Source organism: Phalacrocorax aristotelis, chromosome 1, assembly GCF_949628215.1.
Source record: "Phalacrocorax aristotelis chromosome 1, bGulAri2.1, whole genome shotgun sequence".
Lineage (NCBI taxonomy): Eukaryota > Metazoa > Chordata > Aves > Suliformes > Phalacrocoracidae > Phalacrocorax > Phalacrocorax aristotelis.
The window spans coordinates 95,555-121,927 of NC_134276.1; the positions used below are offsets into that span (position 1 = coordinate 95,555).

The 26,373-nt window shown below is 46.1% G+C and overlaps 1 protein-coding gene across 4 annotated transcripts in view; it reads left to right on the forward strand.

Annotated features, from left to right (window-relative positions):
* The window catches only part of DCHS1 (dachsous cadherin-related 1), a 98,779-nt gene that overhangs the window by 14,741 nt on the left and 57,665 nt on the right, over nt 1-26,373 (forward strand). Inside the window, exon 1 of one of the 4 annotated variants that reach the window (XM_075095019.1) lies at nt 6,932-7,016. The exons of 2 other annotated variants lie outside the window; for them this stretch is intronic. In XM_075095019.1, the coding sequence (XP_074951120.1) occupies nt 6,947-7,016 (70 nt within the window). In that variant the 5' untranslated portion in view covers nt 6,932-6,946. Of the gene's footprint in view, nt 1-6,931; nt 7,017-25,768; nt 26,061-26,373 lie in introns of those variants that run through there. One more of the 4 variants, XM_075095104.1, reaches the window with a different exon arrangement.

Below are 26,373 nucleotides of genomic sequence, written 5' to 3' on the forward strand. Positions count from 1 at the left end.
AGCAACGTGCACTTGCAGCCCAGAAAACCAATCTTATCTTGGTCAAGGATACAATATCTATATTGAGGGAGGTGATTCTTCCCCTCTACTCTGCTCTGGTGAGACCCCACCTGAGCACTGCCTCCGGTTCTGGGGTCCCCAGCACAAGACAGACATGGACATGTTAGAGTGGGTCCAGAGGAGGGCCACAAAAATTATTAGAGGACTGGATCTCCTCTCCTATGAAGAAAGGTTGAGAGTTGGGGCTGTTCAGTCTGGAGAAGAGAAAGCTCCAAGGACACCTTACTGCAGCCTTTCAATAGTTAGATGGGTCTTGTAAGAAAGGCTGAGAGAGGTTTTTTACCAAGGCTGTAGTGACAGAAAGGGGGCAATGGTTTAAAACTAAGAGTAGATTTAGATTGGACATAAGGAAGAAATTCTTTACTATAAGAGTGATGAGACACTGGAATACATTGCCCTGAGAAACTGTGGATGTCAGCCACTTGAATTGTTCAAGGCCAGGTTGGATGGGGCTCTGAGCAACCTGATCTAGTGAAAGACGTCACTCCACATGGCAAGGAAGTTGGACTAGATGATCTTTAAAGGTCCCTTTCAACCCAGAAACCATAGAATCACAGAATGGTTAAGGTTAAAAGGGACCTTTGGAAGTCATCTTGTCCAAGCCCTAATGCTCATGCAGGATCAGTGAACCATAGGTCTCTTCAGTGAACTTCTTTAGATTTATAGGTGCAAACCAATTTGGCCCGTTGATTAAAAAAAAAAAATTATTATTTCTAGACTACTGTTTGTTATCTTCTAATGTTTTCATCTTGTATCTCACACATACAAAAGATAATTTTGAACAACTATTCCTTCTTGGCACCATTAACAGTTTTACTATCTCCATGTAATGTAACAGACTGCCCTATGCTGGATTTCTTTTGTTCTTACTTTACTTCAAAAACATCTTTACTGCTGTCAAGTTTTTATTCTTTCTTTTTCCCTTGGCTTCATATTTACATGACCTAGGAATTATGTCACTTAGAAATGATCTATTTCCCCTTCCCAGTTGCCTCCTTTTCTATTTGCAGGAAACAGATTTGGCTTATGCCAAAAGCAGACATATTCCCATAGTTACAGCCTTTTTTATTTTTTTTTCTGCAGTTCAGGGTAATGTAACACTGAATATTTTTATCCTTGAAGACCTCCAATCCTTCAATCTTGTTGACCCTTTTGTTTAATTATGTCTTGCAATTATAAGATCTACAGTCTAGTTTCATGTGTAACCGTGAGTTTTATCTTCAGAACAGTAGGATTCAAATTAATCTGGGATACAGTTACTAACATTCATATATCATAAAAACACAGAGAGTACTATGGATCGGTTTGTCATCTTGTAAAACATATGCCATAAAACTTCCCTGAATTATCTTTTCCTTGATTTATTAATATACATTTGGAAAGGGGAGAGGAGGAAGCAAAACTGCACACAAACACATTTTGATTCAGGAGTTACCAATGACAAGAAATTCACAGCATCATTAAGTTGTTCATATTGTTAATTACTTGGGCTGTTAAAAGTTTGTATCCTGCTTTTCAGAAGAACTGGTCTGTTTTATAGGATTCCATCCAGGACCGTCCTGCATTCTGTTACAATCAAGCTAACAGACATGTTATTGTTCAAAATACTTTTAAAGAAATCTCTTCCTAAATATAGATACTGAATTAGATATTTACCAAATATTTCACCTCTAGTGTGGTAGAATTGGTTAAAAATTGCTTCCAGTATCAATTGCTGCAGTTATGTATGCCCATTCTTGCCATTCTGGGATGCAGAGGCAACATAAGAAAAAAATTAAAAATAAATTCTAATTCTTTCTATCTGAGAAATTAGCATTTCCATATGCTTATTACTACTAGCACCTGTGCTTTTGATACCATGCTTCTTAGGTGAAGAAATCGGCCTCTTCCATTTCTCTAGATTGTAAGTTTATCTCTGGGGTTTTTAAAGTAGTTATTAATCCAGGGAAGTCTGGTGCCTTAGCCAATGAAAGCATGATATTGGGGCTCAGTTCAACCACAAAATAACAGTAACAAAACAAACAAACAAAAAAAACCACTTTTTGAAATTTTAGACTGTTAAAACATGGAATGGGATTCAGAGTGCTGAAATACTGTAACACTGCCTTAGAGAGTGCTATAGCTTCAAAGGGAATACCAAGAGACACCTTAGCCAACATGCTAAAATCCACCAACAGTGTGAAAGCTTGCAATTTTTGAGAGGGAAGTACTGGCTGTAAGACAGTTGCTGGTAAGTGCTGTGGAGAAATTTCAGTGATTCTGTATGTGAGATGAGGAGGAAGCTGGAAATCAGGAAGACATCGTGTAGATAATTGGGATAATGGGATTTATGTGGGATGGTCTTGCCTATTACTGGTCCCAAGTAGCAACAGACAGCTTGTCTGTGATTTGTGAGAGAGCTCTTCATGCGCAAGTAACAGTTCAAGCTAGTATTACCAACCTGCATTGCTGCAGGGTGAAATGCAAATGCTGCATACCTTTGGGGTTTCAGATCAATCCAGGTTGTTTATATCCCCTACATTATATGCAGCTGCCAGTTCAGGAAAACGGTTTCTGTTTTGCTTGGTCAGTTGTTAGGGTCCAATACTCTCTGACCAGGTTTTTATAGAAATTCTACATGAGGAGGGTTTAATGTTTGGTACCAGATTTACTTATTTGAAGATACTTGGCATTATATAGGGTTTGATTTAGCAGTGATACAGCAGTATACTGAATTGCAATATACAGTCAATTCTCAATACAAATGTGATTCCCGTTACCAGTCTCTTTATGATCACTGTCACAATGGTGGGCATCTCCAGTTGCTGGAGAAAGGATACACAGGTTGAAGCCCATTGCTCTCTTCAAAGTTCATTTTAATGATTGCTCAGTTGTTATACTCTATGCTGGGCTAAACCATGTATATATTTAGCCCATGCTGGTCTGGCTAGTTTAGGAAGACATTTACACCTATTTGATTAACTCACAGAAAGCCATTTATACAACCAGTTGATTCACTCAGCTGATACAGCCTTTACCTAAAACAAGGCCACCCTCCAGTCCCCTTTGTGTTAAGTTCAGCTTGCTTTGCAATAGCTACAGTCACTCCCTATATTCTTCCCTGAGCTTCAGGACAATATCACCTGTGGCCATCTCCTCTGAGCCTTCTGCATTGTAGGGTTTTGTTGATCAGTCTTGTCAGGTGACCCATATTCAGTTTGGTTCTCAACATTCAGTTACATTCAGAAAAAAGAAGACTGACCAAATAGCTAACCACATAATCAAAAAACGAGCTCCTCTTAGACTGCTGAGTAATAGTTACAAGAAATACAAGTTAAACAAAGAGGGGAAAAAATCCTATTTTCTCTCATCTCCAGTATACCTTTGTAGCTCTTCTATGATGTCTCATTTACAACATATTCTTCGAAATGCTAGACGACTTTGTAGCCCTGCATTATGGTTGGCAAGCAGATGTTCCACACTCCAGGTACTGCATCAACTCTGAATAACTATACTGTTTATCCTCTAGAAATAATATTATCTAGTAATAATATCCTCAATCTCCCTCTGCCACTCACTGCAAAGTATCAACAGCATTTTTAAAGGACGGTGGGGTGGCTGTTACCCCTACTATTTATTCATAATGAGTTTCAGTAATTCCTTTCTTTTTTTTTTTCCACTCACAGTTCAGTTTTCTGGGAGGAATTATTTCTATCCTGGCATTACCAACTTCTTTTCAGGCAGCATAACACATCTTTAAACATTCTTTTTAGATTTACATTATTCAGTATGCCAAGTGTTAAGATATAGACATGTGTGTCAAAGACTATGACCACCACTGTGCACTGGGTTTATGTGGCCACGTGTTGGCAGCAGTGGTGCTGCAGGGTAGCCTCTGTGAGAAGGGGCTGGGACTGCCCTGCTGGTTCCAGCTGGTCCCAGCTCATTCCAGCTGGCTCCAAAATGAATCGGCCTCCGCCCAAAACTGAGCCCATCAGCAACACTAGTGGCAGCTCTCTGATAACATATTTAAGAAAGAGTAAAAAATGCTGGGCAGCAGCTGAGGGAGAGAGGAAAGAGAAGCAGCCCTGCAGACACCAAGGTGAGAGAAGAAGGAGGGGGAGGTGGTGCTCCAGGTGCTGGAGCAGAGATTCCCCCACAGCCTGTGGAGAAGACCATGGTGAGTCAGGCTGTCCCCCTGCAGCCCGTGGAGGACCACGTTGGAGCAGATACCCACCTGCAAGCCCGTGGAGGATCCTACACCACAGCAGTGGATATGCCCTGAAGGAAGCTGCAACCCATGGAACAGAGGCCCTGCAAGAGCAGGTTTTCTGGCAGGAACTGTGGCATGCAGGGGACACACACTGGAGCATTCTTTTGCTGAAAGACCCTGTGGAAAGGCCCCCATGCTGGAGCAGTTCTTGAAGAACTGCAACCCCTGGGAGGCACCCCATGCTGGAGCCGGGGAACAGTGCAAGGAGGAAGGAGCAGCAGAGATGAAGGGTTATGAGCTGACCACAAGCCCCATTGCCCACCCCTCTGTGCCGCTGGGGTGGGGTAGAGGTAGAAGTGTCAGAAGTGAAGGAGTGAAGTTCAGCCTGGGAAGATGGGGGCCTGGGGGTAAGGTGCTTTTACTTTTGTCTTTGTTTCTCACCATCCTACTCTATTATTAATAAGCAATGAATTAAATTAATCTTCCCCAAGTCGAGGCTATTTTGCCCATGACAGTAGCTGGTAAGCAACCTCCCTGTTTTTATCTCAGCCTATGAGCTTTTTCATCTTCTTTTCTCCTCCTGTCCTGTTGAGGGGGAATGATAGAGTGGCTTGGTGGGCATCTGGCAGCCAGCCAAGGTTAACCCACCACACCAGTGTTTCATCATCTGTCCATGGCCTCTTTAGATACAATCATAACACAGAAAACATTGATGCAGTAACAAGGCACTTGTTTTTAAATTAATTGTATTTTGGGGACCAGACTACTCAACTACATTGAATTTCAAAGCAGAGTACAATGGAACTTGATGGCAAATGATGAATGAAGCAAGATGAAATGGTGGTCCCTGACTTCTTCTGGTGAGGGCCCAAAAGCAGTCAATTACAATAAGGGTAGGCCTCTGCTTGATGGCTGTTGGTTGCCCACCAGTGAAAAAGTGATTAACTCAAATTGTAATACACTCCATAATACTCCATGACATTTTCGTTAAAAGGTAGTGCATCTGTCTAAACATATATTAAATACATTAAGATGTCTTGGAGGGAAAAGTTGTTGAAAGGAGTATCCAAAACTTAGTGTTGCTTCAATATTTTTGGTGATTTAAAAATAAACAAGTCATTGCTAATAAAGTTTTCAGATTATACTAACCCTGGCTGAATAATAACAGGTAAGTAAGAAACAGTGAACTAGTAAACTGGATCCTCTTAAACAAGGTTGCTCTTAACAGAGCTAAATGCAAAGCATTTCCATGATTATGGGAATGTGCAGAAAAATAAGGGCTGAAATGGTTTACACTGGTAGAAAACAATCAAGTTAAAACTCAGTACTGGAGCAAAAAGAGCTAAAGCTGCATTTGGATGCATGAAGAGGGAAGAAATGACTGGAATCCGACCTAAAAGAATGCACCCACAAGTGGTGAGGGAGCTGGATGACATCACTGCAAGGCCACTCTCAATTATCTTTGAAAGGTCACGATGACTGGGAGAGGTTGTTCCTGTGGACTGGAAGAAAGCAAAAATCTCTCCTATCTTCAAGAATGCCAAAAAGGAAGATCCAGGGAACTACAGGCTGGTCAGCCTCACCTCAGTCCCTGGGAAGGTGATGGAGCAAATCTTCCTGAAAACTATTTCCAAAAACAAAATGGCAAGAAGGTGATCAGAAGTAGTCAGCAAAGCTTTATGAAGAGAAAATCATGCTTAACTAACCTGATAGCCTTTTACAATGAGATTATTTGGTGTAGGAGGGGAGAGCAGTGGATGTTGTTTGCCTCAACTTTATTAAGGCTCTAATTGTCCCTGCTTTGAGCAGGGGAGGTGGACTAGATCTCTAGGTGTCTCTTCCAGCTTCAATTATTCTGTGATTCAGTCCTTCTTATGAAGACCATATATATTCTGGTTTGGAGGTACCCAATCCCAGTTTGTGAAACAAATCTTAGTAAAATCAAGGACTATTATGAACTTTCCTCATTTTTCAGCATTATTTCCTTTACTTCTCTATTTCCTGGTTTTCCTTCACTTCTTCATTTATTACAGAGAATAATTATATGGACATAATCCGTTTTTTTCCACTGTTACTTAAGGTATCCAAGCTCATTGACACTGTCAAATTGAAACACTAGATTCTGTTTAAACATACAAAAAGACTTTCTCCTGTGATCCTGTGAAAGGGATCAGCACAAAACACTCTGTCATTGTTACCCAACACTAAGAGGACAGTCATCCAGTACACTAACATCAGGGAGGATAATCATGGAGTCATACCATCACAGAATCATAGAACGGTTTGGGTTGGAAGGGACCTTTAAAAATCATCTACTCCAGCCCGACTTGCAATGGGCAGGGACATCTTTCACTAGATCAGGTTACTCAAAGCCCCATCCAACCTGACCTTGAACACTTCCAGTAACTAGATGGGTTAAACGCTTCTTGCGTCACCTTTAAGAACACCTGCACAGGATGTTCTTTCATCCGTCCATTTAAATTGCATGATACTTTCTGCAACTGCACAGAATGTTAGTCCCAGAGCAACTGCATGGAAAACAGATTTTAAAGCCAGAGTGTTAGTCTCCCCTTCAAATCCTTTTTTTTTCCACAGGCCTTAGTGTGATTTTAAATTTAACATTTCAAAGTTTATGATCCTCTTCTCCTCAATGATATTCTCTTTGATGAACATGAACAGGGAAGGATCTTACCTATGATTGATGATGGAAGTCTTTGGCAGCCCCTGAATTGCCTTCAGGTCACAGGCACGCAAAGCAGACAAGGTACAATTTCTGTTTTAAAGCATTTATAACTGCCTTCTGAACAAAATCAAAACACCTTCCAGAAGCTCATTAGGCAATACTATAAAACCTCTCTGATGTGCTCTACTGACAGTGTCCGTGATGAGGGGAATGCAGTAAGGAAAGGTGGAAAAAATCAGGCATGGCTATATAATTCTCTGTCTATACTAAATTGAGTTGAGGCTGACCAGCCTGTAGTTCCCTGGATCTTCCTTTTTGGCATTCTTGAAGATAGGAGAGATTTTTGCTTTCTTCCAGTCCACAGGAACAACCTCTCCCAGTCACCGTGACCTTTCAAAGATAATTGAGAGTGGCCTTGCAGTAATGTCATCCAGCTCCCTCACCACTTGTGGGTGCATTCATTCAGGTCCCATGGACATATGTAACCCCAGTCTACCGAGAGCAGTTCCTAACCTGGCTGTCCTCCACTGAGAGTAAGTCTTCCTTGCTCCAGAGTTTCCCTTTGGTCTTAGGGCCATGGGATTCCTGAAGGCTGCTTTTCCATGTCCTTTGTCACCAGGGTGCTTGCCCCATTTAGAATCATAGAATGGTTTAGGTTGGAAGTGACCTTTAGAGGTCATCTAGTCCAACCCCCTGCAGTGAGCAGGGACATCTTCAACTAGATCAGGTTGCTCAGAGCCCCGTCCAACATGACCTGGAATGTTTCTAGGGACTGGGGCATCTACCACCTCTCTGGGCAACATGCTCCAGTGTTTCACCACCCTCATCATAAAAAATTTTCCTTATATCCAGTCTAAAGCTACCCTTCTTTAGTTTAAAACCCTTGTCCTGTCACAACAGGCCTTGCTAAGGAGATTGCCCCCATCTTCCCTATAGTCCGCCTTCAAGTACTGGAAGGCTGCAATAAGGTCTCCCTGCAGCCTTCTCTCAGCCTATCCTTGTAGGAGAGGTGCTCCAGCGCTTGAATCATTTTTGTGGCCTCCTCTGGACCCGCTCCAAAAGGTCCATGTCTTTCATGTGCTGAGGACCCCAGAGCTGGATGCAATACTCCAGGTGGGATTTCACCAGAACAGAGCAGAGGGGAAGAGTCCCCTCCCTCGCACTGCTGGCCACGCTTCTTTTGATGCAACCAAGGATATGGTTGGCTTTCTGGGCTGCAAGCACATTCTGCTGCCTCATGTCCAGCTTTTTGTTCACAGGTACTCTCAAGTGGTTCTCTGCAGGGCTGCTCTCAATCCCTTCATCCCCCAGCCTGTATTGATGCCAGGGGTGGCCCCGAACCAGGTGCAGGACCTTACACTTGGCATTGTTGAACCTCATGCGTTTCTCCCAGGCCCAGCTCTCCAGCGTGGTCAGGTCTTTCTGGATGACATCCATCCTTCAGGTGTGTCAACTGCACTGCTCATCTTGGTGTCATCTGCAGACTTGCTGAGGGTGCACTCGATCCCACTCTCTATGTCATTGATGAAGATACTAAATAGTACCAGTCCCAGTACGGACCCCTGAGGGACACCAATTGCCACCGGTCTCCATCTGGACATTGAGCCGTTGACCACTACCCTCTGGATGCAGCCATCCAGCCAGTTCCTTATCCACCGAACAGTCCACCCTTCAAATCCGTATCTCTCCAGTTTAGAGAGAAGGATGCTATGGAGGATCATGACAAAGGCCTTACAGAAGCCCAGATAGATGACATCCATAGCTCCTCCTTTGTCCTCTGATTTAGCAGTGGACCCACATTTTCCTTAGTTTTCCTGTTGCTGCTGATACACCTGCAGAAGCCTCTCTTGTTGTACTTTATGTCTCTTGCCAGATCTGACTCCAGGTGGGCTTTGGTTTTCCCTATCCCATATCTGCTTGCTTGGATAACATCTCTGTATTACTCATGGGTTACCTGTCCCTTCTTTCATCTCACAGTGCCTCACAGTGGCCTGAGTTATTCTGAGGTATTTAAGAATCATTAAATTGACTCATAAACTCAACTTACTTTCTTCCTTCTGCTAGGCCAGTTATGACCCTTAAGGGTTATGTAAAGCAGTAAGCCACCAAGTGGTTGTTTATAGCCTGATTCTGCTGTTGGAGGTGCTCTGCAGCTAAGATTTAACCTGGAGCTTGGAGTAAGTTTTTAAAATGTGTAGCAGGCCAATACGTGCATTTTAAACCTATGGGATGATTTTGGATTGTGACTCAGGTTAGAGTGTTTGATGCTACCTAATGGTAACCTCTTTGTTAAGTTATGTGCATCACATCAGCTTAAACTGCAAGGTAATGCTTATTTTTTTTTAATAATTCAAACACATACTGGTGTGTATCTGGGACTCATAAGCAATGCTACACTACTAATATTCGAGATTAAGATTGTGTAATACATAAACTTCCACTAGAGGGGGCTGTATCATACCAGTTCGTTCCTTCCTTCTCTCGTAGGGACGGAGAGAGTGCAGAGATAGGTGCGGCTCTGTGTCACCCCGTCTAGTTTAAGAACGACAGCTTCCTGTGTCTATTTGCGGCAGGTATATTTAGTGCCGTTCAGCTCTTATATATGCATGTAGCATATTTAGCACGGACTGTTTGGTCAGTGAGCAGATTGTTGCCAATTTGCCTGCTGGCATCTACGTGGATGTACAGGGTCCTCTCCCACAGGACATATGGGACATATCTTGTCGCATCCCAGTGTGCATGGGTTGTGAATTGTAACTTTGTCAAAGGCAAAAAGAAGGTCTGACCATCTGTATTCTTTTTGCTGGAGGAATCATCAGATCTCACTTCAGAACCTGCCCCTCTGTGGCAGACCAGAGCTGGAACCCAAGCTCTTGAGTGAGGAGAACTCAGGTATAGATGAGTGATTCCTGGGCAGTCCTGCCCCTGCAGACTCCTCCCAGTTCCCTGCTGCTAGGCAGAAGAGTCCAATGGAGTTGAGAGCATGTGGGTGAGACTCGACTCTGCTGATCTCAGAGCCTTTCCTTCCTGAACAAACATTTTCCATTCTGAAATAATCGCCTCACTATATATAGAAAGGTCCTCCAAAGGAAAAGCCATGTTCTTTGGGAAGGGATATTCCTCAGATTGTTTTCTTCCTTTTATGAAACACGAACAGGCCCTTTGCCATCAGGCTTGTATCTGTTTGTGAACACTGTTGATCAAAGGCATATGTTCACTTTACATGAAAATAATCTGGATTCCCCATGCAGCTCCTGTGGTCCCCACCCCCACCCCATGGATTCTGAGACTATGTCTGTAATCACAATCCACAGTACTTCGGAAACCACCTCCCCATCTCACTTCCTCCCAGCTGATTTTCATGGGAACAGAAGGAGGTTTGTTTGCTACCAGGGAGGAAGTCCAGGCCTTAGTGAGCAGGTTTCTAAGAGGCACCTATGAGAATGGTACGCTTTAGTCAGCATATGCTTGCAGAGGCCACTGCCAAATGAGGTCACCCTGCTGCAGAAACGTGGATGAAGGGATTCCAGAAGAGAAGGATGGAAGAAGCCAGGACAGGAAGTAGAGCAGCCAGTAGCACGGGGCTCAGCTCAGTCAACTCCCCTCTCTGGAAATGTTGATTTCAGTTTTGTCTTGGCTCACAGACTAAAATGTATTAGATGGTTTCCTTCTCATCATTCTCTCATTCCCTTTTCTCATAAAAATCATTCCTTGGTTTGACACGGTTCAGCCATCTCTTTGGGAAGAGTTTAATGGGGCAAGCAGCACACAGATTTGGAGGGCAGTTCAGACACTAGGACTGGGTGACACTGTCTGTGATGTGGGAGTCACAAAGCTCACAGAACCTCAGGAAGAGACTCCTCTTTCAAACCCTGCAGCTTTCACCGAGCTAGCACATTGCTTGAGAAAGACCATAGAATCATAGAATACCAGGTTGGAGAGGACCTCAAAGGTCACCTGGTCCAGCCTCTATTGGCAAAAGCACGGTCTAGACAAGATGGCCTAGCACCCTGTCCAGCCAAAGATGGACAACCTTGATTGCTCGGAATCTGTTATACATTCTTCTTAGTTATTCTAGTGATTAATTCCTCCTTCCGTTGAACAGGTGCTCTTTACTTTTGGTTTGTATATCTGCAGTTCCACCTCATTGCTCCTGTTCTGCCTTCATTTGCTAGATTGAAACATTATATGCAATTGAAAAATTTCTTTTTTACAGATCCTTAGAAATCACCAATTTTTTTTAATCTTTCTGGAGCTCTCCATGTGGAAACTTGTTCTACAGATCTTAACTCATCCTTATGACTCTTCTCTGACTGCTTTGACTTTTCTACAGTCTTTATAAATATTGAACATTAAATGTACATCACTAAAGCTGCCATAATATAATTTCCCTATTGTTCTGTGTGCTTCTCTTTAATCAGTCCATACTTCCTTGCAGATTATTAGTCAAGATACTAAACAACATTGATAGAAAAATTAAAATTATTATTACTTGGTAGGAAGATTATCCACTTGGTAGGAATAATAAGCTGTACAGATGGAGACTGAGAAACAACAGTCTATACATTAGTTCTCTGTTTACTTTATAGTGACCTGTAGGTTGAATACGAATCAGCTGAGATTGTTGCAAAAACAAAATAAGATCATATGAGATGGTATAAACAGGAATACGAGTTCCAGGATGCATGAAGTAACATGTCTGGCTCTGTTTTGCTGTGATAAGGCCCTTAGTTACAGTACTGTGTCCAGTCTTAGTCAGTGCACTTCAGAGAATGTAGACAAATCTAAGGAAGTCCAGGGGAGATGATTAGAGGTTGAGAAAATAGAGTATGGAAAGATTAAATTCTCTGGGGCAGTTTAGCTTAAAGAAGAGTGAGAAGATATAACTGCCTTGATTTGTAAAAGACAGTTGCAAAGAGAACAATCTATTTCCAGTGTTCATGACAGATAGTACAAGAAATAATGGGTTTAAACAATAGGAAAGAAAATTTAGCACTGAATAGATTGGCTGTCAGGTTTATGAAGTCATGAAGGTTATCAGAAGACAAGAAGGTTGTCAGAAACAGTTAACATGGCTTCACCAAGGGAAGATCGTGCTTGACCAACCTGATAGCCTTCTATGATGGTGTGACTGACTGGGTCGATGAAGGGAGAGCAGTGGATGTTTTCTATCTTGATTTCAGTAAGGCATTCAACACTCTCCCATTGCATCCTCGCAGGCAAGCTAAGGAAGTGTGGGTTGGATGAGTGGACAGTGAGGTGGACAGAGAACTGGCTCAACAACAGAACTCGGGGTCGTGATCAATAGAGCAGAGTCTGGCTGGAGGCCTGTCACTAGTGGTGTTCCCCAGGGGTCTGTGCTGGGTCCAGGCCTGGTCAACATATTCATCAATGACCTGGATGAAGGGATGGAGTGTAACCTCAGCAAGTTTCACAGAATCACAGAATCACAGGTTGGAAGGGACCTCAGGGATCATCTAGTCCAACCTTTCTAGGAAAAGCACAGTCTAGACAAGATGGCCCAGCACCCTGTCCAGCTGACTCTTGCAGGTGTCCAATTTGCTGGTGATACCAAGCTGGGAGGAGTGGCTGATACACCAGAAGGCTGTGCTACCATCCAACGAGACCTGGACAGGCCGGAGAGCTGGGCCAAGGGGAACTTCATGGAATCCTACAAGAGCAAGTGCAAGGTCCTGCACCTGGGGAGGAATAACCCCATGCACCAGTGCAGGCTTGGGGCTGAACTACTGGAAAGCAGCTCTATTGGGAAGGACCTGGGAGTGCTGGTGGACAGCTGGCTGACCATAAGCCAGCAATGTGCTTTTGAGGCCAAGGCGGCCAACAATATCCTGGGCTACATTGAAAGGAGTGTGGCCAGCAAATCGAGAGAGGTTATCCTCCCCCTCTACTCTGCCCTAGTGAGACCACATTTGGAGTACTGTGTCCAGTTTTGGCCCCCCCAGTTTAAGAAGGATGTGGAACTGCTTGAGCAAGTCCAGTGGAGAGCTACCAAGATGATCAGGGGACTGGAGCACCTCTTTTACGAGGAAAGGCTGAGAGCCTTGGGTTTGTTCAGCCCAGAGAAGAGAAGCCTGAGGGAGGATTTCATCAATACCTGTAAATATCTAAAGGGTGGGTGTCAGAATGATGGGATTAGGCTCTTTTCAATAGTGCCCAATGACAGGACAAGGGGCAATGGGCACAAGTTGGAACACAGGAAGTTCCACCTCAATATGAGAAAAAAACTTCTTTATTGTGAGGGTGGCAGAGCAGTGGAACAGGCTGCCCAGAAAGGCTGTGGAGTCCCTTCCCTGGAGACTTTCAAAACCCGCCTGGACGCATTCCTGTGTCCCCTGCTCTAGGTGTCCCTGCTCAAGCAGGGGGATTGGACAAGATAATATCAGAGGTCCCTTCCAAACCCTACTATTCTGTGATTCTGTGATTACAGGAGCACTTTAAGAACTATTTAGATGCACATGTGCTGAACATGACGGCAGCTTTTGGGTTCAACTGAAGCCTCTTTGGGGTATGGCAATAACGCAGCTGACAGCACTAGATTTTTTTCCTACTGTTTAAAGTCTGCCTATGCTATGCTGTTTAGAAAGTACCTGCAGAGAATATAACTGCTATCTTACTTGTAGCCTTATCCTTCCATGCTCCTTGTTGTATCTACCTACTTGTCTTCACTTTTGATTATTTTGTCTTCTGGGCATGAATTGTCTTATTGCTGCACTTGAAGTCTTAACCTTTAGATGCTGCTATAACTTAAAATAGTACCAGGTGAGCTGTTTGAGAAGTCCCAAGCTGAATTACGTGAGAGCTCCTAGTTGGGAATGCAAGGAACTGGCAAAATTAAGAACAAGTCCAAGGCTGGGACAGTTGAAACGATGAGCAGGGGAACTCCCAGCCTGCAAGATGCATGGTATAATGTAAGTTCAAGACAAGGAGGTAGCAAGAAGCAACATTTTAAGCCCAACTATTTCACAGGTTTTGCTGTGCTAGAGAATTTCTCTAAAAAAAAGGAGGCAAGGTTCAGGGCATTTAGGCCTCTTCTAGGCAGAGCCCTGGAAAATAGACTGTGGAAGTCCTTACCAGGATACCATGTGAAAGATGGGAAGCAAGGGGCGGTGATTGCTAGACATCCTTACTTCAAGCATGATATAGCACAAGTGTGATGTTAAGACCACTGCCAGAGCTTCATCAAATTTCCCAAGACTGTAAACATTCTCATAAACAAATTAACAGAAGCTATGAACTCTACCCTAAAACCATCCGTCACATGCAGCCCAGGGACAGGATCCTTTGCGTCCATCCAGGCAACCCTCCAGATACGCAGAACTCTTCCACTGTAAGGTTCACAGCTATGTAGTCAGGTTACATCCAGCACCAATGCATTAGCAGTATTTCCTTTTTGACCAGGTTGTGAATATAGAGCTGCAAAGCTGAGGCACTATCTCCATTTGCTAGGTGAAATGATCTTGCAACTCTTGCTCTATATTTCATGGATTTCAAGGGCATTCCAAATGGCAGAGGCAAACTTGGGATCTCACCCAAAAAAAATTACTCTTATCTTAGGGAAAGCTGTCCCCTCACTTCCCACCCTCCCGTCCCTCACCATGTATATTCCTAGCAGGTGCCTGCCTTCTTTTATTTTTAACCTCCATTCTGAATGCAGGAAACCTTTGCTTGCTGTGAACATCCGGGAATCAGAGCTTAAGCACATCCTAGAAGGATTTCCTGTTTGGGATTTTTGAGCCAGACTCCAGCCTGCAAGAGTAGAAGCCTCTGAGCAACTTACTCAGTCCTGCTGGGCTACTTGCCAGATTGCTCCTATCTGGTTTAGGAGCAAGATGCCATCTAGCAGGAAGGTGCTAAACTGCCAGACCACTTCCCACCTGCTATGGATGAGGGTGGGAACATGCAAAGTCCAGTCTGGGTGGGGATGTGCACAACGCCAGGATCAGGGTCATTGTGGCGGCAGAACAGCAACATGAGAAATAGCACAACATCCCATTACATTGCAGTAGTTGCCTGTAGATCTAGGGAAACATAAAACATGTTTTCTGTACTGCCTTCCAGTCGCTTTTGTCACTACTGACTCCAATTTGCCATGTTTCACCAGCCCCCGTGTGCTTTCAACTTCTGAAGTTCACCAAAGCACTGATTAATCCAAAGAATTCAGTCACCTTCAAATTTTGCTCCCTCCTCCATTATCTGGTCTCCATATCATTAATAATTCTATCACAAGGCATGACACAGCTGGGAGCCCTGCAGTCCTGTCCCAACCTTTACTACTACCAGTAACCTTCTGCCCTGAATAGTATATTTCTGCTCATGTTTCTGTGTCTTAGTTGCTCTTACAAGGCATAGCTTGACTTATATCTTCCTACCAGACCACATACAGCTCCAAAGATACTTGCATGTCAGAAAGACTGTCCGAAGTCTCTCTGAATGTCCAAGCACATGATACAGATCTGTTCTCCCCTCTCTTGCCAAGGGGTCCAAGAATATATAGTAAATTAGAATTTACTAAGAGACCAAAAGGAATCCACTAATTTCCATCTCCAAGTAGAGGCAGCACTTGTGTACAAATTGCCAGTCTAGAGGAGGGTTGTTCAATGATCCGGGGTAATGCCGTGGGGCTGAAGAATAACAAACATCACAGATACTGAAGAAAGGAGGACTGACGTGAATGACCTAGGAAAATGCAGATTGCCTGCAGTAGTATAAAGGATTCAAAGTAGATTTTAAAGGGAAAAGATAATTTGAAAACATTACAATAAATGGCGTATGTGATCAAATGCAGTGGGTTGGCCAAATCATGCCAGATTAGGACATTAGACAGCTTTCTTTATAAGTGATTTTTTGGGGGGCCAGGAAAAAAGATTGATCAGACTATCTGAACGTCAGTGCTACAGTAACATGAGAAATTTTTTTATTCAAATGAAGAAGACAGAAATTGATATGAAAACTGTAAGATGTGAAAGACTGGCGCAAAAAAAAAAAAAATAAAAAAAAAGGATTACCAGTAAATTGGAAGTTTTATGCTTGAAGAAATGCACAGTCTTTTCAAGGATCAGTTTTGGAGCCCATCTATTTAATTTTTTTCAGTAAAGATCTCAGGAAAAAAAAAGCCTACTGATTATGTTGATCAGTGACACAAAGTAAAGAGGCATTGTGGGTATAGACAGCGACCATCGTAAAGTAAAAAGGTATTATTAAGGAGCCGCATGACAGAAATTGAATGAAATTCATAAATTCATAGTAGAGAGCCCTCATCGTTGAAAGGGGTTTCCAGAGATGCATAGTCCAACCTCTAATTTGAAGACAGACTATTAACAATACTAGGTCAGATCAGCCTTGAAAACTTGCTAGGGGCCAAGATTCACAGCCTCTGTGAGTAGCTTTTTCCACTGCTATACTACTCTCCCAAGTTGTAATTGCAGCCATCATTATTGTTCTATTGTCTACTACTACATTTAGTTCCACCATCTTTCATAGAATCATAGAATTGTTAAGGTTGGAAAAGACCCTTAAGATCATCGAGTCCAACCGCTAACCTATCACTGCCAAGTCCACCAATAAACCATATCCTCAAGCACCACATCTACCCTTCTTTTAAATACCTCCACGGATGGAGACTCCACCACCTCCCTGGGCAGCCTGTTCCAATGCCTGACAACCCTTTTGGTGAAGAAGTTTTTCCTAATATCCAACCTAAACCTCTCCTGGTGCAGCTTGAGGCCATTTCCTCTCATCCTATCGCTTGTTACTAGGGAGAAGAGACCAACGCCCACCTGTGCTACAACCTCATTTCAGGTAGTTGTACAGAGTGATAAGGTCTCCCCCTCAGCCTCCTCTTCCCCAGGCTAAACAACCCCAGCTCCCTCAGCCGCTCCTCATAAGGCTTGTTTTCTAGACCCTTCACCAACTTCATTGCCCTTCTCCGGGCACGCTCCAGCACCTGGATGTCCTTCTTGTAGTGAGGGGCCCAAAACTGAACACAGGCTGCAAGGAGCAGCTTCACCAGTGCCAAGCACAGGGGCACGATCCCTGCTCTGCTCCTGCTGGCCACACCATTGCTGACACAAGCCCAGATGCTGTTGGCCTTCTTGGCCACCTGGGCACACTGCCGGCTCATGTTCAGCTGCTGTCAACCAACACCCTCAGGTCCTTTTCCTCCAGGCAGCTCTCCAGCCACTCCTCCCCAAGCCTGTAGCATTGCATGGGGTTGTTGTGACCCAAGTGCAGGACCCAGCACTTAGCCTTGTTGAATCTCATACCGTTGGCTCCGGCCCAATGATCCAGCCTGTCCAGGTCCCTCTGTAGGGCCTTCCTGCCCTCCAACCTGTCCTTCAAGTAGCAGTAGGATGCAACTAAAAAAGCCCCTTAGCCTACTCATCACTAAAGCCCTTTAGTCTACTCATCATCAGATTGAGCAAGCCCAGCTTCTTCAGTCTCTATAAATCAGTCATGTGTTCCAGGCCCTTACGTGTCTCCTACAGCTTTTTCCATATCCCTCATGAAGGGGGGGAGCCAAAAATGTACATAGAATTCCAGGTGTGGCTTCATCACCTCCCAAGTCAAGGGGGATTATTATTTCCCTCAATCTGCTGCTCACCCTTCTCCTAATGTAGTGCAGTAAGTGGTTTGCCTTATTTGCAATGAAAGCATACTTGTGTCCACCCTCACCTCCACGTTCTTTTCAGCAGGCCTGCAATTCAGCCAGTTGATTCCCAGCCTGTACCAATTATAGGGCTATTCTGAGTCAGGTGCAGAACTTTGTACTTCTCCTTATTGAACTTCATGATGTTTCTGCTGATCCAATTCTTTGAGGTTCTAGACATCTCTCTGGACCAAAGTTCTGCCATGCAACATAACAGCCACCCCACCTAGTATCATCTGCAAACCTGTACTCTGTGTCATCATAGAACTGGCTCCCAAATCAACACTTGGTGTACTTTGTTGGCTGCCAGGTACCAGCCCCATATTAAGTCACAGAATCACAGAATCACAGTTTGGAAGGGACCTCAGGGATCATCTAGTCCAACTTTTCTAGGAAGAGCAGAGTCTAAACAAGATGGACTAGCACACTGTCCAGGTGACTTTCGAAGGTGTCCAACGTGGCCGAGTCAACCACTTCCCTGGGGAGATTATTCCAATGGTTGACTGTCCTCACTGTGAAAAATTTCCCTCTGGTGTCCAATCGGAATCTCCCCAAGAGCAACTTGTGCCCATCCCCCCTTGTCCTCTCCATGTGACTCCGTGTAAAAAGGGAGTCTCCATCTCCTTTGTAGCTGCCCCTTAAGTACTGGCACATGGGGATGAGATCCCCTCTGAGCCTCCTTTCCTCAAGGCTGAGCAAACCCAGCTATCCCAGCCTGTCCTCGTACGGCAGCTTCCCAGTCCTTGGATCATCTTGGCGGCCCTTCTCTGGACCCCTTCCAGCCAGTCCACATCCTTTTTGTATAGCGGGGACCAGAACTGTACACAGTACTCCAGGTGTGGCCTGACAAGTGCTGAGTAGAGTGGGATAATGACTTCTTCCTCTCTGCTGGCGATGCCCTTTTTGATGCAACCCAGCATCCTACTGGCCTTCTTGGCCGCAGCAGCACACTGTTCGCTCATGTTGAGCTTTCTGTCCACCAGGACCCCCAGGTCCCTTTCCACAGAGCTGCTCTCCAGCCAGGTGGATCCCGGTCTGTACAGCACTCCTGGATTATGTTTTCCCAGGTGCATGATCTCACACTTTTCCTTGTTGAACTTCATAAGGTTCTTGTTAGCCCACTCTTAATCAGCCTATCTAGATCTCCCTGCAGAGCAGCTCTCCCTTCTGGAGTCTCTACTTCCCCACTCAATTTGGTGTCATCAGCAAAATTCATCAGGCTACACTTGATGCCATTCTCCAGATCACTTATAAAGATGTTGAATAACATTGGGCCCAATATTGATTCCTGGGGGACTCCACTAGTGACAGGTTGCCGGTTTGAGAAAGAGCTATTTACCACCACCCTTTGGGTGTGGCCAGTCAGCCAGTTCCCCACCCACTGCACAGACCACTTGTCTAGGCCATAACACATCAATTTCTCCAGGATGAGGCTGTGGAGGACTGTATCAAAGGCCTTGGAGAAGTCCAGGTAGACAATGTCCACCACCTGCCCCATGTCAATCAGGCAAGTCACTTTGTCGTACAAGGCCACCAGATATGTCAAGCACGATCTGCCCTTAGTGAAGCCATGTTGGCTTTTCCCAGTCATGTGCTTCATTTGACTTGTGATGGCCCCCAGGAGGATTCGTTCCATAACTGTCCCAGGGATTGAAGTGAGGCTGATGGGCCTATAGTTACCCAGATCCTCCCTCGAGCCCTTCTTGCAGATAGGGGTAACATTTGCCTTCCTCCAGTCCTCTGGGACATCCCCCGTTCTCCACGACTTCTCAAAGATTATGGAGAGCGGCCTTGCGATGATGTCAGCAAGCTCCCTCAACACCCTTGGGTGGATGGCGTCAGGGCCCATTGATTTGTGGGGGTCAAGCTCCTGTAGTAGTTCATATACTAACTCTTCCTTCACCGATGGTGGTTCGGCGTTTGGTTCAATTGGCAATTTTGTTCTCAAAGCCTGGGACCCTACGGTGCTGGTAAAAACCAAGGTGAAGGAGGTGTTGAGGACCTCTGCCTTTTCTGCATCATTTGTGATTGATTCTCCTTTTCCATTTAACAGTGCGCCTGTGTCATTGGTCACTACCCTTTAAGCCCAGAGGTGCAGCCAGTTTTCAGCCCACCTAATGCCCCATTCATTCAGCCCATACTTCCTCAGGTTATAAATTAAAATTCTGTGGGACTCACTGTCAATGCTGTCAAGGCACTTTGCATCCACTGTTTTCCCTTCATTATTATAGCCAGTCATTTTGTCAGAGAAGTTAATCAGGCTAGTCAAGTATGAGTTGTGCTTGATAAATCTATGCTGACTGTTCCCGATTGCCTGCTTGTTCCCCATACCTTCAGCAATGGATTCTGAGTTATTATGGTCCATGAATTTTCTGGGTACAGAGATGCCCCTGACAAGCTGATGGTTCTCTGAGTTCCTCCTTGCCTTTCTTAAAGATGAGTGTAACGTTAGAATCATAGACTCATAAAATGGTTTGGGTCAGAAGGGATCTTTAATAATCATCTAGTCCAACCCCACTTGCAATGGGTAGGGACATCTTTCACTAGATCAGGTTGCTCAGAGCCCCATCCAGCCTGACCTTGAATACTTCAAGGGATGAGGCATCTACAACGTCTATGAGCAACCTGCTCCAGTGTTTCACATCCCTCATCATAAAAAATTTCTTCCTTATATCCAGTCTGATTCTACTCTCCTTTTGTTTATAACCATTACCCATTTTCCTATCACTACAGGCCCTTGTAAAAAGTTTGTCCCTGTCTATCTTATAAGCCCTTTATGTAGTGAAAGGCCACTCTCAGTAAGGTCTCCCCCAAACCTTCTCTTCTCCAGGCTAAACAACTCCAACTCTCTCAGCCTGTCCTCGTAGGAGAGGTGCTCCAGCGCTCAGATTGTTTTTGTGGCCCTCCTCTGGACTCACTCCAAAAGGTCCATGTCTTTCATGCGCTGAGGACCCCAGAGCTGGATGCAATACTCCAGGTGGGATTTCACCAGAACAGAGCAGAGGGGAAGAGTCCCCTCCCTCTCACTGCTGGCCATGCTTCTTTTGATGCAGCCCATGTTACAGTTGGCTTTCTGAGCTGCAAGCGCATTCTGCTGGCTCATGTCCAGCTTTTCATACACCAGTACTTCCAAGTCATCTCAGCAGGGCTGCTCTCAATCCCTGCACCCCTCACCCTGTATTGATAACAGATGTTGCCCTGACCCAGCTGCAGGACCTTGCACTTGGCCTTGTTGAACCTTTGAACAGCATCCTGTCCCCCAGGTGTGTCAATAGCACCTCTCAGCTTGGTATCGTCTGCAAATTTGTTGAGGGATGCACTCAATCCCACGGTCTATATCATTGTTGAAGATATTAAACTGTACAGGTCCTCATACAGACCCCTGAGGTACACCACTTGTCACAGAATCACAGAATCATAGGGGTTGAGCACCTAGAGCAGGGTGCACACGAACACGTCCAGGTGGGTTTTGAATGTCTCCAGGGAAGGAGACTCCACAATAACTCTGGGTAGCCTGTTCCACTGCTTGGTCACCCACTGTCACTGATCTCAATCTAGACATTGAGCTGTTGACCACTATTCTCTGGATGTGGCCATGCAGCCAATTTCTCATCCACTGAGTAGACCATCCATCAGATCCATCTCCCTCCAATTTAGAGAGAAAGATATTGTGGGGCACTATGTCAAAGGCCTTACAGAAGTCCAGGTAGATGACATCCATAGCTCTTCCCTTGCCCACTGATGTAGTCACTCCACCAGAGAAGGCCACTAGGTTGGGCAGGCAGGACTTGCCCTTGGTGAAGCCATGCTGGCTCCCCTGAATCACCTCCCCATCCTCCATGTGCCTTAGCATAGCTTCCAGGAGGATCTGTTCCATGATCTTCCCAGGCACAGAGGTGAGGCTGACGGGACAATAGCTGCCCAGGTCCTCCTTTCTACCCTTTTTAAAGATGGGCACAATGTTTCCCTTCTCCCAGTCCCCAGGGACTCCACCTGACTGCCATGACTTTTCAAATATCATGGAGAGTGGCTTAGCAACTACATCAGCCAATTCCCTCAGGACTCTGGGATGCATCTCACCAGATCCCATAGACTTGTGTATATCCAGGTTCCTCAGGCAGTCACAAACCTGATCTTCCCTTACAGTGGGAGGGACTTTGCTCCCCAGTCCCTACCTTGAGGTCCATCCACTTGAGAGGTGTGGGAAGAGAAATTGCCAGTGAAGAATGAGGCAAAAAAGTTGTCAAGTAGAATCAAGGAATCAGAGAATCATAGAATGTTTAGGCTGGAAAAGACCGCTCAGATCATCAAGTCCAAACTTAAACATAACACTGCCAAGTCCACCACTAAACCATGTCCCTCAGCACTGCATCCAAATGTCTTTTAAATACCTTCAGGGATGGTGACTCACCACTTCCCTGGGCAGCCTGTTCCAGTGCTTGACAACGCTTTCAGTGAAGAAATTTTTGATGATATCCAATCTAAACCGCCCCTGGCACAGCTTGAGGCTGTTTCCTCTTGTCTTATCACAATCTGCTTGGGAGAAGAGACCAACACCACCCTTGCTACAACCTCATTTCAGGTAGTTGTACAGAGTGATAAGGTCTCCCCCTCAGCCTCCTCTTCTCCAGGCTAAACAACCCCAGCTCCCTCAGCTGCTCCTCATAAGGCTTGTGCTCCAGACCCTTCACCATCTTCGTTGCCCTTCTCTGGACACACTCCAGCACCTGGATGTCCTTCTTGTAGTGAGGGGCCCAAAACAGCCCAGCATTTGAGGTGTGGCCACAGCAGTGCTGAGTACAGGGACACCATCCCTGCCCTGCTCCTGCTGGCCACACTATTCCTGATACAAGCCGGGGTGCTGCTGGTCTTCTTGGCCACCTGGACACGCTGCTAGCTCATGTTCAGCAGGCTGTTGACCAGTACCCCCACCCCCTAACCCTACCCCCCTCTCTCCCCGCCCCCGCCCCCACCCCCAGTCATTTTCTGCTGGGCAGCTTTCCAGCCGATCCTCCCCAAGCCTATGGATTTGCCTGGGGTTGTTGTGACCCAAGTACAGGACCCAGCACTGAGGCATGCTGAATCTCATACAGTCGGCCTCAGCCTCAGCCCATCAATCCAGCCTGTCCAGACCCCTCTGTAGACCCTTTCTACCCCCAAGCAGATCAACACTCCTGGCCAACTTGGTGACACCTGCAACAGGCTGAGCGCCTCAGCCTTCTCCTCCTCTGTTGTTAACAGTTTGTCAGTCTTGCTCATCGGGGTGGGGGGTGGGGATTGAGGGGATGAAGTGTGCTTTCTTTGACCTCCCTTTTTCTGGATGACATACCTGTAGAAGCCCTTATTATTCTTTGCAACTTCAGCTCCAGCTGCACCTTGGCCTTCCTGACCCCATCCCTACACAACTGAGCAGCATCCGTGTACACTTCCCAATATACCTGCCCCTGTTTCCACTGCCTGTGCATTTCCTTCTTGCCCTTTAGTTTGACCAGCAGGTCTTTACTCAGCCATGCTGGTCTCTTGCCTTCCTTTTCTGATTTCTTACATATGGGGATTGAGAGCTCTTGCGCTCTATAAAAAGCATCATTAAAGATCTGCCAGCTCTATTAACTTACTTCCAGTCATCAAGGACCTCTCCAAAGGCACAATTTTTTATATGTAATGGACAGCAGTCTTGTGATCACAGCAACAACCTTTTATCACCACCGGCCCCATGTATTTGATTAATCTGTCAAATAGTAAAAGTTAATGCATTTGAACCCATATCAATAAAGGCATTGATGCAAATACCAAGGTCTTAGAAACCATGGAGAGTATATGCCTAAATCCCATTGTGGATCTTGGTCTTAGCAATTTATTAGAAAATATTTGGCCAGAAGCTGGAAATGCCCCTAGTTAGAAAGCACAGAAGAGGAAGAATACCTGTGTGTGAGTCACGTGTAAGATAGACAGTAAGATGATTCAATTATGGAAAAGCAAATGTTATCCCTAAGTACAGCAAGTAAGACATTTCCAGTAGAGAAAGGAAGTCTTTCCTTAAATGTTTTTCTATCTATAAGGTGCAGATGACATTTCTTCAGAATAGTGGGAATTCTGACCTGCTATATTAAAGAGACATTAAACTATAAATATGAACAGAAGAGCAACTAGGATAACAGTAATGGATAGTTGATCATAAGATAAGAGTAAGAGCATGAGGTTTGTTTTATTTAGAAGAAAAGACGCTGAATGATAAGCTTACTGCTGTTTCTGAAAATACCTGGGAAGGAATAAGGCGGTGCAAGAAAAAAGCATTGTAGACAAAAATAAAGAGAAATAAAGACACGATAGCTAAATCAAGGCTGAAATGTCATTATTAAAACTGGAACAGACACAATATCATAAGGACCATCTCATTGGGAGTCAGCTCAAGACTCCTTCTAGCCCAGGCCCAGGCTCCAACGGTGGCTACGAGTGGATGCACAGGAAGGCGTGGAAGAACAGTAGAAGCATACACAATATTTCACCCAGGTACACCTCCAGACCCAACTCTTTGTGACTCACATGACTTCATGAGATGGAGGTGGCTTCCTCTATTCAGGAACACTCAAAGGATTTCTATTCTGTGAAATAATCCAGGCACCTCTTGGGCCAATGTAAATTTTTATCATCCACATCATTCTATGGCAAGAAGTTCCCCAGCTCCATGGCCCCTCACGTGAAGTACCACCTTCTTTTGTTTGTTTTGATCTTCATTCTGTTAGCCTCATTTCATGCCTTTTTTATATTGGAAGACACAGTGAACAAAATCACCTCCACAGACCACTCATGATTTCATGGTCCTCTTCCCCACTTCCCTCATTTGTTTCCTTTCCAGAATGGAGACTAAATTGTTCCATGCATTGAAGCTGATCTGGACCATTATCATCCTTGCTCCCTGCTTCTGAACTTTTCCTGCCTTCCTGTGACCTTCTGAAGATAGATGTAGGAGGAAATAAACAACATATTATAGCTTGGTGAATTTATGATAAGAATTGTAAGATGTGCTGTTCAGGGTCAAAAGGATTTGGCTTCTCCAGGGTACCTTGAGATCAGTAAAAGCAACCCAGAGTTACTTTTTATTTCTAAATCCAGCTCAGCCTATGTGGTATTCAGAAAGGGATGCAAACACACAAATCTTGAAGGGTTCCTTCTCTATGAGATTAGTCTGTTGGTCCATATTCTAGTGGAAGGTGACCCTGCCCATGGCAGGGGGATCGGATGGGGTCTCTTTAAGGTCCCTTCCAACCCAAACCATTCTATGATTCTATGATTCTGAATCTATTCGCTGTTGGAATTGATTGTCACTGATGGAAGAATCTAGACCTTTTCCTGATGAAGCAGCCTGAGCTGTGGCACATAATCATAGCAATGGACCATTACAGCCAGTAGTCAATGGCAGTTTCTCTACTAAGAAATAAAAGAACGCCCCATACTGATGATTGGCCGGGAGGCTCAGTGGCCCCCAACAGACACACCAATACTGCTGTGACCTGGCCTGTCTGGAGCAGAGAAAAACAGTCTGGAGTATCCAAGCTGAGCCAGGGAGCCAGTCACTGGTGGAGAAGCCTAGACAGTCACTCACCAATGTCTTGGTTTGTCTCAGTATAGACCAGTGGGGCCCCAACCACTTGCAGTACAGGCACTACAGATGAATACCTTCCAGCCTGGACATTAGAAACCTTGATGTGTGTCTTGACAGTGTTGGCAGGTTACAGGGGGAGACTCTGGGATCTGTGCTTAGGAAGGAACTGTAGCAGAGAGCAGAGACTGGGTTGTGCCTCTGCAATCGTGTCCCCACATGCCCTCAATGTCACCCACAGCCTCCCTCCATCGCGGGCCCAGCCTTCTCCTCCCCCTGTCCCGTCCCACCACTGCCCTGCCTCTCGTTCCTGCCTACCCCTTCCCATTCCCCTGGGCTCCAGGCGCCCATTGCTTCCTCCCCATCCCTCTTTACCCTGGGTCCAGCCCTTCCTCCCACTCCGTGCCGGCCTTCTCCCCGACGCTGCTCCCTGGCCCCTTCGTGCTCCGTGCCCCGCTACGCCGTCCCATCATCCCGGACCCCCGCCCGGGGCCGCTCCGGGGCCGCGCTTTGCCGGCGCGCTCCGGTGGCGGGGCGGGGATGGGGACGGTGGGGGGAGCGGGGGGCTGAGGGCGGCGCTGGGTCGGGTTTCAGCAGGAGCCTCCGCGCCGAGCCAGCGCCGACCCGCCGCCTGCCGCCGAGCACTCCGCGGGGCGACCGCGGCACCGGGAGGCCAGCACACCGAAACACCGGGGCGGCGACGGCACGGGAGGGCACCGGAGGGCTGGGGCTACCGGAGCGGCCAGCGGTACCGAAGCGACCGCGGCACCGGAGCACCGGGGAACCGGAGCGGCTGCGGGACGTCGTGGAGGGGCCGGTTCCTGCGGGATGTGAGCGCCGCCAGCGCGGGACGCGCGGTGTAAGTGCCAGCACCGGAGCTCGACCCGCTTCTGCTGCCCGGCCGCCCTCGCCCGGTTCTCCTCACGTCGGCACCGCCGCACGACGGGCCGGGCGGGACCGGAGCCGGGACAGGGACCGGGACCGGGACCGGGCGCTTTGTTCTGCCTCTGCTGCGCAGACAATGGGGCGGGGGGGGCGGGGGGGGCGGGGGGGGGGGCGCGCCCGCGGCGGCGCAGCATCACGGATCCGCGGGCGGACCGGCCTCGCCCGCGCCGCGACGGCACCGGGGCCGGCGCTGGCAGCAAACGAGCGGGCCGGTGCGGGCGCGGGAC